Source organism: Hypanus sabinus, chromosome 2 (assembly GCF_030144855.1).
Source record: "Hypanus sabinus isolate sHypSab1 chromosome 2, sHypSab1.hap1, whole genome shotgun sequence".
Classification (NCBI taxonomy): domain Eukaryota; kingdom Metazoa; phylum Chordata; class Chondrichthyes; order Myliobatiformes; family Dasyatidae; genus Hypanus; species Hypanus sabinus.
The window spans coordinates 76280778-76305299 of NC_082707.1; the positions used below are offsets into that span (position 1 = coordinate 76280778).

At 41.0% G+C, this 24522-nt stretch overlaps 1 protein-coding gene across 1 annotated transcript; it reads left to right on the forward strand.

The window, feature by feature from the left end:
• The first annotated feature begins 5417 nt into the window (after window positions 1–5417).
• On the forward strand, window positions 5418–20007 carry LOC132405004 (adiponectin-like). Its single transcript, XM_059989678.1, has 4 exons — window positions 5418–5439; window positions 8256–8472; window positions 13933–14325; window positions 19322–20007. The coding sequence occupies exons 3-4, from the start codon at window positions 13968–13970 to the stop codon at window positions 19840–19842; spliced, it is 879 nt and encodes a 292-aa protein (XP_059845661.1). The 5' UTR covers window positions 5418–5439; window positions 8256–8472; window positions 13933–13967; the 3' UTR covers window positions 19843–20007.
• Window positions 20008–24522: the final 4515 nt, after the last annotated feature.

A 24522-nucleotide genomic window follows, 5' to 3' on the forward strand; every position in this document is an offset into this window, starting at 1 on the left:
AGCATTTTTCATTCCGAAAGGTAAAACATTATGTTCATACAGCCCTGAAGGGGTGACAAGTGCTGAGATTTCTCTAGCCCTTTGAATCAAAGGAACACACCAATATCCTTTCAGCAAATCATTTTTTGTGAGGTACTTAGCCTTCCTCACTTTATCAATACAATTGTCTACTCTCGGGATAGGGTAAGCATCTGACTTCGTCATGGCATTGATTTTCCTGTTGTCAGTACAGAACCTCGTGCTACTGCCCGATTTGGGAACAAGAACACAAGGTGCCACCCAGTCTGAGGTAGGTCGCCTAATGATACCGGCTGCTAGCATGTACTCAAATTCTTTTCCACCAACTTGCTTTTCTCTAAGTTCATTCTGTAGGGACGTTGTTTAATGGGCTGGGCTGAATTTACAATGACATCATATACTGCAGTAGTGCACTGCCTTGGAACATCAGGAAATAAATCCTTATGCCGGTTAATTAACTCTATCAGTTGTGTTCTTGTGCAGGCTCCAAGTGACAGACTTTATCAGTAAAGTCGGTCAAAATAATGGAATTCTCCAGTCTGGTTGACACTATATGGAGTTAAAATTGGCATGTTGCAAAGGTAAAGATACAGTTGTCATGGGGGATTTCAACATGCAGGTAGACTGGGAAAATCAGAATGGTACTGGACCCCAAGAAAGGGAGTTTGTGGAGTGCCTCTGAGATGGATTCGTAGAACAGCTTGTAGTGGAGCCTACCAGGGAGAAGGCAATTCTAGATTTAGTGTTGTGCAATGAATCAGATTTGATCAGGGACCTCGAGGTAAAGGAACCATTAGGAGGTAGTGACCATAATATGATATGTTTTAACCTACAATTTGAGAAGGAGAAGGGAAAATTAGATGTGTCAGTATTACAGTTGAACAAAGGGAACTATGGAGCTATGAGGGTGGAGCTGGCCAAAGTTCAATGGAAAAATATCCTAGCAGGGAAGACAGTGGAACAAAAATGGCAGGTATTTCTAGGAATAATGCAGAAGGTGCAGGATCGGTTCATTCCAAAGAGGAAGAAAGATCCCAAGGGGAGTAAGGGGCAGCCGTGGCTGATGAGGGAAGTAAAGGGCAGAATAAAAATAAAAGAGAAGAAGTATAACTTTTCAAAGATGAGTGGGAAACCGAAAGACTGGGAAGGTTTTAAAGAGCAACAGAAGATAACAAAAAAGGCAATACGCCAAGAAAAAATGAGGTACGAAAGTAAGCTAGCCAAGAATATAAAGGAGGATAGTAAAAGCTTCTTTAGGTATGTGAATAGCAAAAAAATAGTTAAGGCCAAAATTGGGCCATTGAAAACAGAAACGGGTGAACTTATTATGGGGAACAAGGAAATGGCAGACGAGTTGAACAGGTACTTTGGATCTGTCTTCACTAGGGAAGACACAAACAATCTCCCAGATGTAATAGTGGCCAAAGGAACTAGGGTAAAGGATGAACTGAAGGAAATTTATATTAGGCAAGAAACAGTGTTGGATAGACTGTTGAGTCTGAAGGCTGATAATTCCCCGGGACCTGATGGCCTGCATCCCAGGGTACTTAAGGAGGTGGCTCTAGAAATCGTGGACGCATTGGTAATCATTTTCCAATGTTCTATAGATTCAGGAAAAGTTCCTGCTGATCGGAGGGTGGCTAATGTTGTCCCACTTTTCAAGAAAGGAGGGAGAGAGAAAACAGGGAATTATAGACCGGTTAGCCTGACGTCAGTGGTGGGAAAGATGCTGGAGTCAATTATAAAAGAGGAAACTATGACACATTTGGATAGCAGTAGAAGGATGAAGGGAAAATCATGCTTGACTATCTTCTGGAGTTTTTTGAGGATGTAACTATGAAAATGGACAAGGGGGAGCCAGTGGATGTAGTGTACCTGGACTTCCAGAAAGCTTTTGATAAAGTCCCACATAGGAGATTAGTGGGCAAAATTAGGGCACATGGTATTGGGGGCAGAGTACTGACATGGATTGAAAATTGGCTGGCTGACAGGAAACAAAGAGTTGCGATTAACGGGTCCCTTTCGGAATGGCAGGCTGTGACCAGTGGGGTACCGCAAGGTTCAGTGCTGGGGCTGCAGCTGTTTACAAAATACATTAATGATTTAGATGAAGGAATTAAGAGTAACATTAGCAAATTTGCTGATGACACAAAGCTGGGTGGCAGTGTGAAATGTCAAGAGGATGTTATGAGAATGCAGGGTGACTTGGACAGGTTGGGTGAGTGGGCAAATGCATGGCATATGCAGTTTTATGTTTCTTAAATGTGAGGTTTTCCACTTTGGTGGCAAGAACAGGAAGGCAGATTAATATCTAAATGGAGTCAAGTTAGGAAAAGGGGAAGTGCAACGAGATCTAGGTGTTCTTGTACATCAGTCATTGAAAGCAAGCATGTAGGTACAGCAGACAGTGAAGAAAGCTAATGGCATGCTGGCTTTTGTAACAAGAGGAATTGAGTATAGGAGTAAAGAGGTCCTTCTGCAGCTGTACAGGGCCTTGGTGAGACACCACCTGGAGTATTGTGTGCAGCTTTGGTCTCCAAATTTGAGGAAGGACATTCTTGCTAATGAGGGAGTGCAGCGTAGGTAAACACGGTTAATTCCCGGAATGGCGGGACTGTCATATGTTGAAAGATTGGAGCGGCTGGGTTTGTATACACTGGAATTTAGAAGGATGAGAGGGAATCTAATTGAAACATTTAAGATTATTAAGGGATTGGACACACTAGAGGCAGGAAGCATGTTCCCACTGATGGGTGAGTCCAGAACTAGAGGCCACAGTTTAAGAATAAGGGCTAGGCCATTTAGAACAGAGATGTGGAAAAACTTTTTCACCCAGAAAGTGGTGGATATGTGGAATGCTCTGCCCCAGAAGGCAGTGGAGGCCAAGTCTCTGGATGCATTCAAGAGAGAGTTAGATAGAGCTCTTATAGATAGCAGGGTCAAGGGATACGGGGAGAGGGCAGGAATGGGGTACTGGTTGTGTATGATCAGCCATGATCACAGTGAATGGTGGTGCTGGCTAGAAGGGCCGAATGGCCTACTCCTGCACCTACTGTCTATTGTCCATATTCAACTTATTAAATGCTCTTGCCTCTTATTATCAGATTCCACAACTTCATTTGTTTTCATGACAGTACTGACTAGTACTATCTCAGAGTCATAATATGGTTTTAGCATATTTATGTGAACTAGCTATTTAGCCTTTCACCTATCAGGAGTTTTGATAACATAGTTCAAAGAGTCAATCTTCTTAATTACCCCGTAGAGTCACTGAAATCTCACTTGGAGCGGGTTGGACACTAAGGGAAACAAAACCAGGACTTTATCTCCAATTTCAAACACCTCCTCTTCGAATTTCATAATGCTGTGCTATTAACAGCTGTATTTTAGCCCTCTTCATGTAAGTGGTCACTTTAATCTTTAGTTTACGAGCAATTCCTAACTGTACATCCCTCTTAGCATCATCCAATACCTCAGGGGTTGATTCTGCCACAAAATTACTAACCTCAAACTCAATTTCTGCTGTATTTTCACACCAAATCAAATAAGGGATTCTCCCCAATCAATTCAAACAAGCCCCCACAGAATTTGTTCCAATCCCGGATGAGCCCCCAATTTTGATATGTACTCTGTGACCAGGTTAAAGAACCAGCAGAAATGGAAAACACATTGGAGTCTGGTATTGCTATAAACTATTTATTAGTGTATATTAGTAGACTATGCAATACAGTACTATAAATGCAAATATATCACAGGTTAGCAATGATATATATATATGTATACATAAGTGTGGAAATAGGAACTAAACCATTCTTCAATGATTGAATTATCACCCAGGCAAGGGTGGACACACAAATAATTTCCCACTGGTCACACCTTTTACACTGCGAGTGCCACTGATCAATTTCCCTGAATCGATCCTCTGAAAACCCCACCTTCCTGTGGGTGCAAAAAAGCTCATTCAGTGTCCAAAACTGGGTGTCTGTCTGTGTCCCAGCAGACCTGGTTTTTATCTCCACATGTTATACACCAGCTGTCCATCAATCTGCTCTGCCCTCCTCTCTCTAAAGGAACTTTAACAAGTAGGCAACTGTCCTTGCAGAAAGGTAAACAGCTTTCAGAGAAACCATAACATCAATCTTTCAAGCAGTTTCTATCTGTCTTTAGCTCTCCCTCTCTCTCTCTCTCTCTCTCTCTCTCTCTCTCTCTCTCTCTCTCTCTCTCTCTCTCTCTCTCTCTCTCTCTCTCTCTCTCTCTCTCTCTCTCTCTCTCTCTCTCTCTCTCTCTCACTCTCTCTCTCTCTCTCTCTCATTGTGCTGGATGCCTCCCTCTCTCTCTCTTAAAAGGAGCACAGTTCATAGGGTCAATTCTGGACCCCATTCCAAACTAGGGTTACCCGTGACAGGGGCCATGAAATGTGTGAAGTTATCATAACTGGAGAAAAGGTTCTTGGGAAACTGAAAGTTCTGACGGTAAATAAGTCAGCTGCCATCCTTGTCCTTCTTACTGGAATGTACCCACTCTCTAATCTGCACAGTTGGTCTTTTAATACCCTTCATATAGACACCCAAAAACAGCTGTTTACAATGATATCTCCCTGGTTCCTGCCTTTTTCTTTCATAATTTGAATGCTCCCATTTAAAACTCTCCCACAAGGTCCATACATATCCTTATCTATAGCTTTCTTAAATCTTAATGAGTTGTGGTCCCTGTTCCCTAACTGTTTGCACAATGAAAGGCTAGGCTCATTACCCAGCATCAGATCCAATACAGTCCCTCCTCTTGTTCGACTATCTGTGTAGATTTAGGAAACCCTCCTGGGTGCACCTAACAAATCCTGACCCATCTAAACCTCTTACACTCAGAAGTTCCCATGTTATATTAGGGAAGTTAAAATTCACCATGACAACAACTCAGTGAGTGACCACTCCATTACGTTTCCTCTGAGTGCAGCTGTGATATTGTCCCTGATTGGTTGTACAGCTCACCCACTTTTTTTAACCTCCCTCTCTATCTTTCCTAAAACATCAAAACCCAGGGATGATGAAGGGTCTCGGGCCAAAATGTTGACTGTTCACTTTTCTGTAGATGCTGTCTGGCCTGCTGAGTTCCTCCAGCCTGTTGTGTGTGTTGCCTGGATTTCCAGCATCTGCAGATTTTTTTCTTGTTTGAGATATTAAGCACCTGTTCTGTTTCTCTCACCACCAAGTCTCCACAATGGCCACAACATCATAGTTCCATGTACTGATCCATGCTCAATGTTCATCATCAGATGGTGCTAGAGAGCGACTTCTCTTTGCTCATCAGTGAAACAGTGAATTTCTTCCTATTCTAACCTCTTTATTTTCCTTTTCAGGATGGCTGTGGTCCTGTCGGGATCTTTGATCTACAGTGGCTTTCAAACTGCAGTTCTGCCCAGTGGTGTGTTCCCGTTCTTAGAGCTTGCCAATCAGCCATGTTTCAATATGTCCATGTTTAGCCTGAAGTCGGGTGCCTTCAGGTTGTGGCCTTGTGTGGTCCAGTGTGCACAAATTTTTGCTAATGTTACAAATTGAAGCACATTAGGAGCCAAAACATCAAAGACAGCTAGAGCGGCTTTTCGGAGGGCTATGCACTCAGTGACCGTCACATTGAAATAGCAACTGTTTGTCTGCTCTCTTGCTGCGAAAGGAACCATATCTGTCTCTCTCTTGTTAGTGAGAGCGAAAGCCAGTGGGATTTTGAAATGGTGGTGTGAACAGTTGTTTTTTGATGTACTGTAGACCATGGTCTCTTTGCGGGCTTTGTTTCTACTTGCATCTTAGGAGGTAGGAATGTTGATGCCTCTGTAGAATAAGTAGAATAAATAGGTTGAATAAATATTTATTATAAATAAGAGAATATATAAATAGAATAAGAGAAGAAATATTTATTCTCTAGAATAAATAGGTTGGTGCTTTTCCTGCTGCTTGTGCGTGGGGGGGGGGAAGGCTTTGTGGTTCTTATGTTTTTCATCTGTCCTTCATTCTTTGAGGTTTTTTCTTCTGTTTCAAGGATGTTCGTGGAGAGCAAGAATTTCAGGTTGTATATTTTATACATTCTCTAGCATTAAAATACACACACTTCAAACTATAAAAAAATACACGCTTCGACACATTTATTTCTTTACTCCTGCCTGTACTGGTCCAAACATCTACCTTCCTCTGCATCCACCCACTTTCTGACCTGATACTCCAGTTCCCAGCCCTCTGTAGGGCAAGCACTAAGGTTCACATCTGAACTTCACCCACGCCAAGCAAAATCGATCTCACAGCGTCCAGGTCATGAAGCTACCTCACCAGGCCATCTTTTACTGAGTGTATTTGATCATTCAGTAAATGAGTGTATTGCAACAAGCCAGCTGTCAGTTTAAGAAACAGAGAAGTTCTTTTTCAGCTCCATTTCTCAGAAATGAGCAGATCTGTTACTCTCAAATGCAGCTTTGCTGCTGACTAGAACAGGTTATAATGAAACTAAGTGGCATGCAGAGTGACAGATATATGGGACTAAGTATCTATTGATAAGCCAACAATAAGATAGCACATAGAGTATGGTGCAAACCTCTCAGTGCTCTTCAGCATAGAATGAATACAGTTAGATAATGAAGGGATCATCAGATCATAATAAACAGTATATAAAGCGGAATTAAAGAATTGCATGAGTAAGCCTATTAATGGCTTTGTTTACTATGCCCTCTTCTCTTCTAAAGATTCAAGATACAAAGAACGTTTATTAGCAATGTATGCAGTATACAACCCTGAGATTTGTCTTCTCACAGACAGCCATGAGACAAAGGAGCACCATGGAATCCATTTAAAGAAAGGATCAAGCACACACCATGCAAAAAAAAAGAACAGATCGCATAAACGGCAAAAAGCAAGTGAATAACAAACAGAATATTAAACATCAAACCACTCAGTCATTGAAACAGTCTAGGAATGTTCTTTTACTGAGAAAATGTACTTGAAATCATTGTGTTCTGAGGTACTTTGACATTTCAGTAACTCTGACAACCTTCTGACATATGGTACTCCCATGATTCAGGCAAATGTTAAGAGTTCCCTGGTGGATCTACCATGAAGATCATCTCATTAGCGAGACTCAACAAATCTCACAAGCTCATAAATAAAACAAAGAGTGTTTGGGAGAGGATTCATATTTGGTTACCAATGTTGAATTTTGGAAAATATTAACCAGTAGCTGTAAACAAATCTACACATTGAAATCTATCAAAGCTATTTCCATTTTTAATGTTTTAACAGTTCTCATAAAATGACTTGAGTCCCCCATTTAATATTCAACAGTGCAATATTCCTGTCACCTGCAAAGTAAATGTACAATCAGTTAAACTTACCAATCTGTCACTTACCAAATACTGAGGAGCAGAAGTTGTGGAGATTCCCTCCCCTCCTGCTCACCAGTCATTGGGAGTTCTCAATGAATACTGACTGTGCATTGTCTGGCACCAGTCATAGTCTAGATAACCCTTCTGCATGTGAGGCAAAGATCAATATGAAAAGGTAAGACTCCCCATAATTGGAGAGACATTCAAAGGGTACTGGTAGGGTTGCTACAAAAATATATTTGAGCCCCAGTCTCTTCACTGAGTTAGTCCTCACGTTCATTGATTTAAATCTTTTATTCCCCACTCTCTTGTCCTATGTCCCTGCCTTGCTGCTTCACAAACATAAAACAGCAGATAATTTGCTTCTTAATGTCTTGCACTAACAGAGGAAGCAAATTGAATGCAGTATAAAATTGCCAATGTATTTTTCTTAATTGTAATAATTGAAATTAGCCTTTAGCTGGAGTTCAAACTGTTGATCTCAGAATGTGCTATTTTTATAACTGAGCTACGGAATACCGGCATATGAGCTAACATGATCTTTCCAAACAGATGCAGAGATCATTTTAGGAATGTATCTAAATATAGTGCTGCAATATGAGAGACACTGCAACATCCAATAATGGTAAAAGGTGCAATTAACTACTGCTCCAAAGACATCAAAAACATTAATAGTCACAAATATAACAGTAGAGGTAAGCCAGCTTATCAGGCGAATTGCGTTAATATCCATTGTAGGGCCAGGCATTTTTAACATTGAAACACATTGTGTTTAAGACTGAAATTAACAGATCTCATGCCATCCCATTTGGAAAGTATTTTAAATAACTTTTAACATGCATTTCAGATCATGTACTTAATTTTTAATTGCCAGCTCCTGTGGGACAACGGAGGAGGACATATTGACATCTAGCAAGCTTATAAAAAGAGCCATGAACGAAGATCAAAATATCAACTGTCAAATAGGATCCTGCTTCTGTGTGACAGACAATTCCATGTGGAGCACTATCAGGACTATAACATGATATCAGCCTTGGATACTTTGCCAGGAGTCAGCTCCTAGCAAAAGGCAAGAACAGCAGGACTGACAGGTAACATTTTCTGTTCTAAAATAACTTACTCAGGGAGAATTATTCTGAGTTTATTTTGAAACAAATACTTAGTTTATGCTTGCTGTTTATAGAAGTTAGTGTAATCTGTAGCATTCCAAAAGTAGTATGGTGGTTATTTCTTGTGCCCCTGTCATACACTGTAGTGGCTGGGCTAAAGCTGCCATTGAATAAGTCCTTATACTTTCAAAACATACTAATTGTGCTCCCTCCGTTTGATAATGTTATTGTGTTTCAAGCCTTGGTGCATAATTGCATAAATTTTAAAAATGCATGGCATGAACTGCAAATATTGCAGCACGTATAGATAAACTACTGCACTGTTAACTTCAATGGTTCAAACTTAGAGATGCAACAGTAAAAGAAACATTGTTCTATTCAGTGAATGAAGACACGTATTACAATTACATGCTCTAGTGTAAAACTCTTTACTTCAGCAACATTATTTTATTATAAGCAAGGGTTTAATGACAAAATTATGTATAAATACTATATGTTAGATGTATCATGTTCCAGAAACAGGTTTTTTGGCCCATTAGAATCCAGATGAACAGTCTTGGCCCATATTACAATTGGCCCTCCTTCTCCATGGGGAATTGGTTCCAGGAGCCCCTGCAGATACCAAAAAACATGGATGCTCAAGTCCCTTATATCAAATGACATAGTATTTGCATATAACCTTCGCACATCCTCTCGTATATTTTAAATCATCTCTAGATTATTTATAATACCTAATACAATGTAAATGCTATGTAAATAGTTGTTATACTGTATCATTTAGAGAATAATGACAAGAAAAAAAGTCTGTAGATGTTCAATACAGACGCAACCATCGTAGCTCTTCTGGGAATGCTGATCCCGATTCTCCCATAATCTTCAACTTCTTGAGACTGTAGCACTTTACATAGCAAGCCAGCCAACCCTTGCTAGCTTTAAACTCCTTCCTCTTGCTCACAACACAAGTAACGAACAAAGGAGACATGAGGCGAACAATGTAAGATTTCTACTTTCTCGGCGAGAGATAGCACTTTACGTTCCCTCTTAGCCTTTGAGGAATTGCTTTGACCACTTAATTGCTTTTTAGGAGCCAATTTTTCCCAGAAACAAAGCAGCAACCGAATGAGACGTGAGGCAAACAATGCTCTAACAATGAGTACTGCAGGGAGAACTTCCCAATTTTTGCGATCCGCGTTTGGTTGAATCCATGCATGTCGAACCCACTGATAAGGAGAGCCGACTGTATTTTCTGTTAATTTCCCTCCATAGATACTGCCCAACTAGCTGCATTTCTCCAGCATTTACTGTGTGTTGTTTATGGCCCATTGATAATCAAGTACTACCCCTTTTTCACACTAATCCTACCCTATCCTATTTAATTCTCCCAAAATTCCCATCAACTCTCTCCCTAGATTTTCAAATTCATCTACATACTATGGGGAACTTTCAGTGCTGAATTAACCTACCACCCACATATTTTTGGGATGGGAGAGGAGATGGGAGCTTTTGTGGAAGCATTAAATGGATGTATTGATATCAAAACTGGAAGGTGAGATTAAGAAGATATTGGGTTGCACCATCATCCCCAATAACTAGAGTTCCCACTTACCCACATTTAACTTCCCAGTAGGCAAAGGACGGAACAGTTGAATTCCACATCTGAAGGAAAGGGAGAGCAAGCTCTAAACTGTGTGTGGGCCTCAGGTAAGATGCCCTGATGCAACACCAATTCTCCAGAAAACCGTAACAGCTTTTGTTTTGGAAGCTGTAAAGTGTTATTGAACCGGTGTGAACATTTCTAATAGACAGAGACAAGTATAAACTTCTCAAATATTCTTTTCTATGATTAAAACTTTAAAAAGATGCTTTAAGATGCACTAACATTAAAATAATTAAAGAAAATATATACAAACAAGGGAAAAAAATTACCTGAGGCTACATTTTTGTTCTATTTATCTGTTGCTACTACATTGTTTCCACTGGAAAAAATGAGTTCTTTTTGAGTGGGGTACCATTTAACCTAACCTAACCTCCCTGGTTAAATCATGCGGGGGGTGTAAAATGCATCTGAACTCTCTCTTCAAAGTTTCAGTGTTCCACCTTTGAATTTGATGCTAATGCTATAGACAACCATGTCACTGTCATCTGAATGTCTCAGATTTCTGCGTTTGCCTACCAAAGTACAGAGGACAACCAGCTGTGAGAGTCTAACAACCAGTACTTTCAGAAATGCAAGCTTGATTCAGACAGGATAACTTATACGGACATCAGTTTTTGGGCAATGAAGTGACCACATAGAATGAGCTTGTTATCAATGGAGAAGATTGATGGAGGGAAAACCATTGTTGGAACAAACTTTGCTTTATGCAAAATTTCCTACACACAGTGAACCAGAAATGGAACATCAGGTGAAACACACAGAATCAATCACAGAAATGGGTCTACGGGTGCAGACAGCCCAACGCATCTGCAATTATGATTCAGGACATTTACAAAGACAGGTGTGTAAAAAGGGCCTGTAGGATCATTGGGGACCCGAGTCACCCCAATCACAATCTATTCCAGCTGACACCATCTGAGAAACAGTATTGAGGCATAAAAGCCAGGATCAACAGGTCCTGGGACAGCTTCTTCCACCAGGCCATCAGACTGATTAACTCACGTTGATTTTAGTGTATTTCTATGTTGCATTGACTGTTCTCTTTATTAGAAATTATTATAAATGACTATGATTGCACATTGCACATTTAGACAGAGAGGTATCATAAAGATTTTTACTCCTCATGTATGGGAAGGATGCAAAAAATAAAGTCAATTCAAATTCAAATACTTCTTTCCATTAGAGCCTTCATTCTTGATCAAAGCTCATGCTGTCTCCCAGTTGCACACCCAATTTCAATGTTGCAGTTGTGAAGTTGAATGTACAGTAATTTATACAGCAATTGCCAGCATGTCAGATGACCTCCTTGTGTAGACATATTGCATGTACTAAAGCATCAGTTCAAAGTCGCATTATATGTTTAGCACACCAGCAGGTCAATATCACATAAATAATCAATTTTACATCTCCCAACACATAAAATAGTCTGGTGCTATGTGCTTTTGGGCTTCAGCATCGTCTGCCTGATGGGAGAGGGGGAAAAGAGATCCAGGCATAGGTGTGGCCTTTGATAATGCTGGCTGTTTACTGAGCCTGCAAGAAATATAGACAGAGTTCATGGAGGGTAGGCCTCCTGAACTGCTGAGTGTTTCCAGAATTTCCTGATTTATTTCACTCAGCATCATAGTTAGGCCAGATTTTAACTAAGATCAGGTCCAGGCTCTAAAATCACCCGAGGTATCACCCAGAGAGCAGAGACTGGGCACGAGACCATCAACTCAGCTCCAACCATCAATGTTAAATTGAGGGCTTTACCTTCAGGGTGTTCTTCATCTCAACAGATAACTGAAACTATTCCTTCCGCAAGCTAGTTCTGGTAGTGTTTATAACGTGGTGATTTAGCACAGATCCAATATTATTAATTCAAATATTACTAAGATTAAATGACTCAACTAGGTGAGTAACTGTCTGTGTTAGCATTTGTAGAACCTCTCTGGAGGATCTCTACTGTATATCTCCATTTCGTACAGTGCCCTATACTGCTGACAGCAATTTGGCATTCTTCCTCGCTGAAATTGTTATTGACCTTGCTAGTTAGACGATTGCCCAGTGGTCTTTTACAGGGCTCAATTTACTTTCCCTTTGTGATAATTTAATTGCTTGTTCTCTATATGTGATCTGTTCAAGGCCTGAGCCAGAAGTTTATAATCAATTCTAAAGCAGAAAATAATGTCTGCTGATGTATAATTGTTGATGACATATCAGCTGAGAACTGTTCAAATGCAATCATTCATGCTGATGAGGGCATTCCTGGGGGTGTAGTGAATAACATAATGCTACTGCAATGCCAGCAATCCGGGTTCAGTTCCACTGCTGTCCGTAAGGAATGTCCTCACTGTGACCACGCGAGTTTCCTGCCGGTGCTCTAGTTTTCTGTCATATTTTAAAGACGTATGGGTTAGTAGGTGAATTGGTCACATTGATGTAATTGGGTAACATAGGCTCATTGGGTTACAATGATGTATCTCTAAAAATAAAAAATAAAAATAAGATGCTAAAAATCATGGTTCAAAACAGGAGCAAGTTTACCTTTAACGTTTCTTCACCAGGAACATTAACACGTGAACAATTAGTTCAGTGAGCAATTTATTACTGTATGTAAGATCTGCTTTGTGTAAAATGGTGGTACAAGCTGCATACATCATTGTAACAATTAGGGCACAGAAGGAAGTGGAGAATGGGTCAAGATTGGTGCTAATGACATGGAAGGGAAAGCACAAATTATGTTGCTTTGGAGGTAGTTGGAATTGAAGATGGGAGGAGTCAAAGCAACACACACAAGATGCTGGAGGAACCCAACAGACCAGGCAGCATCTTTGGAAAAGAGTTTAGTCGATATTTCAGGATAAGACCTTTCAGCAGAACTGGAGAAAAAAAGATGAGGGGTAGAGTTGAAAGGTGATGGGAGGGTAGAGAGAGACACAAGGTGATAAGTGAAACCAGGAGGGAGAGGAGTGAAGTAAAGAGCTGGGAAATTGATCGGTGAAAGAGACACAGGGTTGGAGAAGTGGGAGGGCCACACCAGAGGGACTGGACACAGTAGACGACCCCAACAGACTCAGAGGTGAAGTGTTGCATCACCTGGAAGGACTGTTTGGGGCCCTGAATGATAGTGAGGGTTTTCGTGATTGGGGAATGGGATTGGGATAGTTTATTGGAAGAACAGATGAGAGGTTGGTGACTGATGGGAGGTGGGTCTCAGTGGTGGGCCTGATTTAGCTAACCAGCATCAAGACAATCAGCCTCACACTTTTGTTATTTGATTACGGCCAGTCCTGTCAACATGTCAATAAGTGTTCCATATTGATATTCAGATTGATTCCCTTGTTCCTGCTATTATACATGCTTTTCAAATTACCCTTAATATTTGGCACAGCATTATGTAAATGGCATAAAATACTAGTTCAATCCCTGCTGAAATATTACATTGTAAATCTGGTCTTGTATTCTATGAAACACATGGAGACTTTTGAGAGGATACACAAGCAATCCATCGGAATGGTTTCTTGATACAGATTAACAGTGGCTCTTTCAGCAGCAAAGTCCAAGAAATGAATGACAGATATATTTAAAATCATGAAAGGTTAAAAGTCAGTAAATAAAAAGTGGTTCTAATACCTGAAGAGTTGATAACCAGATGGCGGAGATTTATGGTGATTAGCAGAAGAACTAGAGACATCATTAGGAAGAAGGTCTGATTTAAATGGCTACATGGTCTTCCTCTGTATTAGACTTCTCATGATTCAATGTGAGTTTTTAACAATAAGTATTTATACATATTTTAGGTCACTTGGAACAGAGCTTGGTTACCACAGTAACGATGTTATTCAAACGAATCCTCTGGCTGGTTGTTCTAATTGGCTTCACCTACTCTGATGAAACAACTGAACAACCAGAAGGCGTGGAACCTGAAGCTGAAGCTGAAGCTGAACCTGAAGCTGAACCTGAAGCTGAAGCTGAACCTGAAGCTGAACCTGAACTTGAACTTGAAACTGAATCCCCTGTTGACATCAGTCCTCCTGAAATTCTGGCAGCAACTCCCCAAGCACCTCCTCGAGTAATTGAAGGTTGCCCGAACTGGATGGCAGGAATACCTGGCAGCCCCGGCCACAATGGCATCCCTGGCAGAGACGGTAGAGACGGCCGTGATGGTGCAAAGGGAGAAACTGGTGAAACAGGTAATGGACATCGCAAATCAAATTTGCATTGAGATTCTCATTGGAGCAGCAACGCCTCATGGGCAGGTTATTCCCTCAGTGATGGGAAGTCAAACATAATGCAAACGGAAAACCCTTCTTGCTGATGATAGTTATTTTATTTTATTTTATTGATTTATTAAGATGCAGCATTGAATTGGCCCTCCTGGCCCGTCGAGCCATGCCACCCAACACTCCCCTGATTTAGTCTTAGTCTAATCACAGGACAATGTACCACGTCCGTTAACCTATCAACTAGTATGTCTTTGGGCTGTGGGAGGAAAGTGAAGTGAAGAAAACAGAATTGTGTGCAGTTTTGGTCCCCTAATCTGAGGGAAGACATTCTTGACATAGAGGGAGTACAGAGAAGGTTCACCAGATTGATTCCTGGGATGGCAGGACTTACATATGAAGAAAGACTGGATTGACTAGGCTTATACTCGCTGGAATTTAGAAAATTGAGGGGGGATCTTATTGAAACGTATAAAATTCTAAAGGGATTGGACAGTCTAGATGCAGGAAGATTGTTTCCGATGTTGGGGAAGTCCAGAATGAGGGGTCACAGTTTAAGGATAAAGGGGAAGCCTTTTAGGACCGAGAGGAGGAAAAACTTCTTCACACAGAGAGTGGTGAATCTGTGGAATTCTCTGCCACAGGAAACAGTTGAGGCCAGTTCATTGGCTATATTTAAGAGGAAGTTAGATAAGGCCCTTGTGGCTAAAGGGATCGGGGGTATGGAGAGAAAGCAGGTACAGGGTTCTGAGTTGGATGATCAGCCATGATCATACTGAATGGTGGTGCAGGCTTGAAGGGCTGAATGGCCTACTCCTGCACCTACTTTCTATGTTTCACCCAGAGGAAACCCTCGTGATCACAGGGAGAATGTACAAACTCTGTGCAGGCAGTGACAGGAATTAAACCCAGGTCACTTGTACTGTAAAACGTTGTGCTACCATTTGTCTAGGAAGTAAATAGTCCAACGCCAGCTACATTCTCCTCCCAAAGTGCCTTTCTATTTTATATGATATAATGACTGGCATTCTAAAGAATTTAATTGATTCTAACAGCAGTGGTCACGTCCTAGCCTATTCACTGTGAGTCATCGATTACCTAGGCTGGCAGTTCAGTGCACTACTGCTGATCATGTCTTGCAGGAACTAGTAACTTTGAGATGAGGTTTTCAACCAAGACCCCAAACACTTGTTTGGGTGTACAAAAAAGAAATGTGGGGACATGATTCCTGGTGCTTCAGTCTCTTTATCATTATTTACTCTTCACTCAACATTAATGAAGCAAGTGATCTGTTTGTTGTCACAATGTTTTCCTCAGGAAACTGTTTACATATTGGCGGTTTCCTTTTCTATTTTACTGCTGTGCTTCACAACTGAACTGTACTTCACAACTGACAGAGAAAATGTAATTAACTTCAAACGTGCTATAAAAATGCAAGCCAATTTTGTGCTTCTAATTTCTATGCTTCCCACTCACTTCCATTATTTACCTTGGACTCCTCCTTTCTTCCTCTTCTCCCTCTCCCTATCTTTCATAATTGCCTTTCCCTATATATTACTCCTTGTTCCATACATATTATCACCCTTTCACCTTCTGTAAATATCACAAGGCCTTCTCACAGTTTACTAGCTTTTGTTATGTTTTAAGTTTAACTTTTCCTAATATAACTTTTCTTATACATCATATCAATATCCATTGATATGAATCTAATGTATTCACATTATATGTAGTAAGTAAGAGTGGTTAATATTGAAAGAAAGATAAAGAAAGAACATATATGACAAGAAATAGTATCTACTAGCAGCCATTTCTTCAAAAGTAAATCACATAAATATTCTTACACCCTCCCTCACTTGTGAAAACTATTTTCACAGGCTTAGATATTTCAAGATTATTGTAATGAATGCTGTGTGAAATAGGACCAGGCACTTTTATACACTATTTACCACAGTGTGTCCAATGTTTTTCCAGAAATGTTTACAGTGAATGATGTGGCTTTTCATCGACATGAGATTTCTGCCTTGCTGCCGTAAAGCATGGAATACAAGAAGAGGGGAGAGGGAGGGAAAACATTTAACTGGAAGGAGAAATTGATATTCAAGCCATCAGGTTGGAGGCTACCCAGACAAAATATAAGATGTTCTCCTTTGGTACAGCTGGGAGCTGATGGCCATATGAGAGATGATACATTGCAGAATAGTCAATAGGGGAGAGGGATGGCTGCAATTGCTCTGAGAGTGTGGACTATTCCACCGGAGACCTGTGAAATTTCCTACTACAGAAATAAAGGAGTAAAAAGCTTCTAAACCCCACCACCCTAGAACCCTGCTGGGTACTTTCTAATCTTCTAAAATCATGTCAAGAACTTTGCAGCCAATAAATTATTTTTTAAAGTGTTCTTCTGTGGAATCATGCTATCAATGCTACATTATGTAAGGTTCTGCAGCAGCAGCTAGGTGCATGTCAATTGTGGCACTTCCTTCCACTGAAATCAATGTAATCAGATCAATATTTATGAATATTTATTTTGCTGAGGTCACATGCATTTTTCTATTGTATATTTTGAATGGCTCTGATCAAAGTGTGTTATTCAGCACTTTATTGAATTACATGGTGTAGCAAATGGAAGTGTCAGATGTATTTTTTCATACAATTCGTGTTCAGTTGCAAAATGACTACATTTAGTCACCTCACTCAAACAAGAAGCTTATTCTGTTGATAAGAATAAGCTAGGTTTAGTTCTTTCTGTGTTCTTGCTGGGCTAGACAGGACCACAGGTGACATACCTTCAATGACCAGGAGCTCAGAAAATGAGACCCCAGAATTGGCACACTGATTTCTTTCAGGGATACCAACTATAAAGACTTTATACTTTTGAGCCAGACTGTATCTGATTTCCTTATTCACTAGATTAAGTTCTTGTCTGCATCATATCATTGACATTCTGGTAAAAGGAGTCAGCAACCTATTGTAGAATTGATAAACATTAATTTAATTCCCTGAAATCTGGTAAGCCATTCAATCCTGAAATCATTCCTGTGAAAGGAGGTTCAGGAAAATGATTCCAGGATTCAATGGCTTGTCATATGAAGGGTGTTTGATGGCTTTGGGACTGTATTTCAGAAGAATGAGGAGTGAACTCATTGAAACCTATCAAAAGGTGAAGGGCCTTGATAACATGGATGTGGAGAGGATGTTTCCTGTGATGGGAGAGTCCAAGATCAGCCTTAGAATAGAGGGGCATCCTTTTAGAACTGAGATGAGGAAAAATTTCTTTTGCCAGAGAGTGGTGAATCTGTGGAATTCTTCACCACAGGCAGTTGTGAAGGCCAAGTCTTTATGTACATTTAGGGCAGAGTTTGATAGATTCCTGATTGGTCAGGGTATGAAGGGATACAGGGAGAAAGCAGGAGATTGGAGTTGAGAGTAAAATTGGATCAGCAATGATGAAATGGCAAAGCAGAATCAAATGACCTAATTCTGCTCCTATCACTTAAGGTCTTATGGTTTTAAATCAATAGAATGAGAAGTGGAAGGGAACCACTTGGCCAGATACATCTCATGCAGTTTAGGTTAAAATGTAATGTACAACTGTGCTTTGGATTAAAGCTGGAAGTTCAAAGTAAATGTTATTATGAAAGTGCATATGTGTCACCACATACAACAGTGGGATTCGGTTTTTGGGCATACTCAGTAAACTTACAGAATGGCAACTATAACAGGATCAATGAAATATCAACCTGAGTGTAGAAGACAACAAACTGTGCAAATGAAAATATAAATAAATAGCGATAAATAACAAGACTGTGAAATAATGTGAAAAAGAGTCCTTAAAGTAAGATCATTGGTTGTGGAAACATTTTAATGATGAGATAAGTGAGTTCATTTATCCCCTTTTTATTCAAGAACCTCATGGATAAGAGGTAGTGACTGTTCTTGAACCTGGTGGTGCAAGTCCTGAGGCTCTTGTACCTTCTACCTGATGGCAGCAGTGAAAAGGGAGCCGGGCCTAGTTGGTGGGAAACTTTGATGACGGATGCTGCATTCCTACATGTAGATAAGCTCAATGGTTGGGCGGGCTTTACCCATGATGTGCTGAGCCAAATTTGTTATTTTTTGTAGGCCTTTCTATGCCAAGGTATTAGTCAATATACTCTCTGCTACACATCTATAAAAGTCTGTCAAAGTTTTAGATGCCATTCCAAATTTCCACATACTCCTAAGAAAGTAAAGGTGCTACCGTGCTTTCTTTGCAATTGCACTTACGTGCTGGGTCCAGGACAGGGCTTCTGAAATAGTAACACCCATGAATTTAAAGTTGCCCTCTCCAATTCTGATCCTCCAATGAGGATTGGCTCATGGACCTTTGGTTTCCCTCTCCTGAAATCCTGCTGGCATTGAGTGAGAGATTGTTGTTATGACTTCACTCAGCTAAATTTTGTCTCCCTCCTGTGTGCTGATTCATCACTACCTTCAATACGGCCTACAACTGGGGTGTCACTCGCAAACTTGAATATGCCATTGAAGCTGTGTTTAGCCACACAGTCATAGGTGTAAAGCAAGTAGAGCAGGGGGCTAAGCAGAAAGTCCTGTGATGCATCCGTGCTGATGGAATTTGTAGAGGGGGTAATTTTGCCAATCCAAACTGACTAGAATCTGCAAGTGAGGAAATCAAGGATCCAATTGGACAAGGAGACATTGAGGCCCAGGTCTTGGAGCTTATTAATTAGTTTTGAGAGGATGGTGGTATTGAATGCTGAGCTGTAGTCAATAAAGAGTATCCTGATGTATGCATCTTTGCTGTTGGCATCAAAGCAAATTGCTAATAACAGCAAGTTAGAAATTATAAGTCTACAAATGTTAATACTTGGAGAAGGAACATCAAAAGAAGACAATGTTAAGTGAGTGCACAAACTGTGAGATTAATAAACATCAGTCATTAATTATTTTCCTTTCCTTTCCTTAGGAGAACCAGGACCAAAGGGTGATGAAGGAGTACCTGGCCTACCAGGTTTAGATGGTAAAGAGGGGCTTGCTGGACTTCCAGGAGACAAGGGAGAAAAGGGAGATAGTGTGCATTCTTATCACTCGGTATTCAGCGTGGGTCTGACCTCAAGAAATCCTGTCCCAAACATGCCTATCAAGTTCTCCAAAGTCTTCTACAATGGTCAAAATCACTACAATGAAGACACTGGAAAATTCACTTGCCCATACTCAGGGATCTATTTCTTTTCATATCACATTACTGTCTATACTAAGGATGTCAAGGTTGGCTTATATAAAAACAATAAGGTTATCATTTTTACTTATGATCAGTTTCAGAATAATGATGTTGACCAAGCTGGAAGTTCTGTAGCTATTCATTTGGATGAAGGGGATGAAGTGTGGTTGCAGGTTTATGGAGACAATACATTTAATGGGATTTATGCTGACAACAATAATGACTCTGTGTTCACAGGATTCCTCTTGTACCCAGATCTGCATTGAATAAATTTAATTACTATTTTCTTAACACAATTACAGAATTTCTATATAAATTACTTTAAAAATGTAACCACCACTATTTGTTTTATAACTACAAACTGAGAACACGGAGAAGAAATTTGTCAGTTCCGTATTTTGTTTCTTTGCTATGAATCCGTAACCTCAAAAATTAAGTGAATTATATGTAGATTTCATATAATCTTCTTACATGGTTGTCAAGATATAACTGAATAAAGATTCTTAAACTAAGAACAATCATCTTGTTCACAAATTATTATATTTTAATCTGAAGTGCTTGGTCATGTACTACAGAGAGAGTAAAAGTAGCCATATGAACTTCAGTGAGTCATCCACACTTTGAGACCTTTATAAATATACACAGTAAAGACAGAATTAGCTGTAGTTCTTCTACTAATGGACGTGACTGTAACATTGCTAAGTAAGGGCAGTTCTGTCCTAAGGTATGATATAACTTAATACCTACTACATTGACAGTATCTGTGGCATTCATGATCACAGTGTACCAGACCTTTATGAAATTTAAACTCTAATAAAAAACAAACAAGTGGCAATTTTAAAAAGTAGACACTTATACGATGCCATTCACATTGCTTCACCATCGGTGGAGTGTAATTATTGATGGAGGAGTCACGGCAGACCTCACTAAATGATTCCAAAATGATTTGTTACAGACAAGAGATCACAGTCAGCCCATGTCGGCAGCCAAATCTCTAGGTCTATCACACCGAGCACTGGTGCCGAAGGCCTTAAGCTCAGACCACTGATGTACACATTGCTGATATATGAGTACATTGCTAGATCTAGTTTGAACCAAACCATCAAGTTCACTGATGTCTCAACAGTGGTAGGCCTCTTTAACAGTGATGACAAGACAGCATTCAGAGGAGGTAGAGCAGCTGGCAGAATGGTTTGAGCACAATGACTTGAGTTTCAACATGGACAAGACTACAGAAATGACTGTGGACTTTAGAAAGGTGCTGGCTGACCACAGCTCACTGTACGTAAACAGCTCCTACATGGCAAGAGTTAGGAGAACTAAGTTTCTGGGAGTGCTCACAATGAAGGATCTCACCTGGTCCCTCAACACCACCTCGTTAGTGAAGAAAGCACAGCAGCATATCCACTTCCTGAGGGGACTGAGGTGAGTCTGGCTATCCCCTGCCCTTTTGTACCAATTTTGACAAGAGTACTATTCAGAATGTCCTGACCAACTACATCACTATTTGCACTATTTGGTATGGGAATTCCAAGACGTCTAACCACAAGACTCTACAAAGGATTGCAAAGGCTGCTGAGAGGATCATTGGAATCTCTCTTCCACTCATCTGAGATATTTATCAGGAGCACTGCACATGCAGGGCCCTTAGTATTGTCAATAATCCCTCCTATCTGTCCAACAATCTCTTTAATATCACCAGAATATTAGGCCGTTAGGATGGAAAGCAGGCCCTTTCCCCAGGCCATAATACCTTTGAACCTCCTGCCACTACCAAGGTCTCACCACACATGAAGCACCTGTGGAGTTATACTGTTTATTTTCAATTTGTATCGTAAATGCATCTTATTATTTGTTCATTGATTTGTGGTGATTTTACTTTATGAGCTGTGTGTGAGTTGCACATACTGTGTTGTGCACCTTGGTCTGGACGAACGTTGTTTCATCTGGCGGTATAATGTGTATGGTTGAATGACGATTAACTTGAACTTGAAGTGGATGCTTTGTAATTCATCCGGCTTATTTTCAGATACAACATTCAAAGTTTCAATGTAAGATTAGTGTCATAGAAGAAAATGGAAACAGGCCCTTCAGATCACAGCATCAATACAGACCGTCAAGCACCCATTAAAACTAAGCCTATATTAATTTGATTTTACAGTATGGTTTCCTGTTCTGTGACGGCAGAATCCCACATCATCTACGTGCTATACCTGACCACACCCCTTTGGATGCATCCTGTGAGGCCACTGGTTATCCCCGGCCTTAACCTGCTGGCAGGTAGTGCTGTTCACAGAAGCTATCCTGGCCTCAACAAATGCTAGAAACATAGAAAACCTGAAGCACAATATAGGCCCTTCGACCCACAATGCTGTGCCAAACATGTCCTTACGTTAGAAAGTACCTAGGGTTACCCATAGCCCTCTATTTTTCTAAGCTCCACGTACCTCTCCAGGAGTCTTAAAAGACCCTATCATATCCACCTCCATCACCATCCACGCAGACCCTTCCACGCACTCAACACTCTCCACATCAAGCACTTACCTCCGACATCTCCTCTGTACCTACTTCCAAGCACCTTAAAACTGTGCCCTCTCATGTTAGCCATTTCAGCCCTGGGAAAAAGTCTCTGATTATCCGCACAATCAATGCCTCTCATCATCTTATACACCGCTATCAGGTCACCTCTCATCCTCCGTTGCTCCAAGGAGAAAATGCTGAGTTCAGTCAACCTATTCTCATAAGGCATGCTCCCCAAGCCAGGCAATACCCTTGTAAATCTCCTCTGAACCCTTTCTATAGTTTCCACATCCTTCCTGTAGTGAGGTGACCAGAAGTGAGCACAGTACTCCAAGTGAGATCTGACCAGGGTCCTATATAGTTGCAACATTACCTCTTGGCTCCAAAACTCAATCCCATGGTTGAAGAAGACCAATGCACCGTATGCTTTCTTAACCACAGAGTCAACCTGCACAGCAGCTTTAAGCGTCCTATGGATTCAGACCCCAAGATACCTCTGATCCTCCACACTGCCAAGAGTCTTACCGTTAATATATTCTGTCATCATATTTGACCTACCAAAATGAACCACCTCACACTTACCTGGGTTGAACTCCATCTGCGACTTCTCAGCCCAGTTTTGCATTCTATCGATGTCCCGCTGTAACCTCTGACAACCCTCAACACTATCCACAACACCTCCAACCTTTGTGAAATCAGTAAATTTACTAACTCAGCCCTCCACTTCTTCATCCAGGTCATTTATAAAAATCACAAAGAGAAGGGGTCCCAGCACAGATCCTTGCAGCACACCACTTGTCACCGACCTCCATGCAGAAATATGACCCATCTACACCCACTTTTTGCCTTCTGTGGGCAAGACAGTTCTGGATCCGCAAAGCAATGTCCCCTTGGATCCCATGCCTCTTTACTTTCTCAATAAGCCTTGCTTGGGATACCTTATCAAATGCCCTGCTAAAATCCATTTACACTACATCAACTACTCTACCTTCATCAATATAAGATCATTAGACCATGACCATAAGTTATAGGGCAGAAGTAGGCCAGTCGGCCCATCGAGACTGCTCTACCATTCAATCATGAGCTGATCCAATTCTTCCAGTCATCCCCACTCCCCTGCTTTCATCCCCGTACCCTTTGATGCCCTGGCTGATCAAGAACCTATCTGTGGTAACTTCCACTTTGAAAAAAGACCACTTGACAACTTCATGTCCAAAAGACAACTTTATCTGGGACAGCAAAACCGATAGTTACATCCAGAGGCTTTCACTGAACCGTACTGCATGGCAGAGAAACTATACACATGCACACCGGACAAGAAAATTGAATTAAAACTCCCCCCCAACCCCGGAACCAGCCTCTCTTTACAAAACACTTGCCCTCGCGTGAGTACTGCTATATTATCATTAACCTATCTAATATTAACTTATTTTTATAATTCCCACATTACAACACTTCTCCCCCTTTAAATTCCAACATTCCCCAAAAGTACAAGAACTGGGAAACAAAAACAGTCGTGTCATTAGCTTGCGTACCCCTGAAACTTATACTAGCATCTCAGCAACAGTGTACTAATACAAAACACCTGAAAAACATGGCAGATTCAACATTCAGTCGAACACAAAAAAAACTGTCCGATCAAAGATTCAGTCTGTCAGGAGGTTTGCAAGGGTGCTGTGATCTACACACGACCCCCGGTGACCCAGCAGGCACCGCTGGTGAGGGTGTTTAGGGTGGTTCTGGTGTTGGGAATGTGAGAGGGGTCTGTAAATCTGCATGAGAATGTCCGTCATTATCAGGGGACCTCAACCCTTCTGCCAACGTCTCTCTCTCTCTCTAGCAAAGTCACTGGTGGACATGCTTCCCCAGTAGTCTGTCTCACCATCGGAAACTCCATGGAACTGTCTACCTCTGAGCTGGTATCATGTCACAGGCACACATGGTCCTGATGTCTGCGGAAAACACGCCTGTCAGTCAGCTTAACAACATAGGAGACTGGACCACTCTGCTTAAGAATAACTCCAGATAGCCATTGCTGATTATTTCTCACACAGACATTGTCATCCAGTTTTACTTGTCTCTCTCGCGTATGTTGACCATGTCCCTCCTTCCGCTTCTCCTGCTTTCTCTCCACTTTTGCCTTCATGTCTAAGTGCAGCAGGTCCAATGTTGACTTGGGCCTACGCCCCATCAACATCTCTGCTGGAGTGTATGCAGTCATAGTCTGTGGCCACCAGATGTAGGATCTTGCAAGGTTTTTCATTCGAGACTCTCCTGGATGAGTCTCATGAACTTCCTCCACAATCTGTGAATGGTCAGGGGGAGGCACGATGACCCTCACTCCCCCAAAAATGCAGCCATCCTGCAGACTCAGTTCTGTCTTGTGTTTGGCATAAGGCCTCAACTCCTCTCCTTCCGCAACACTT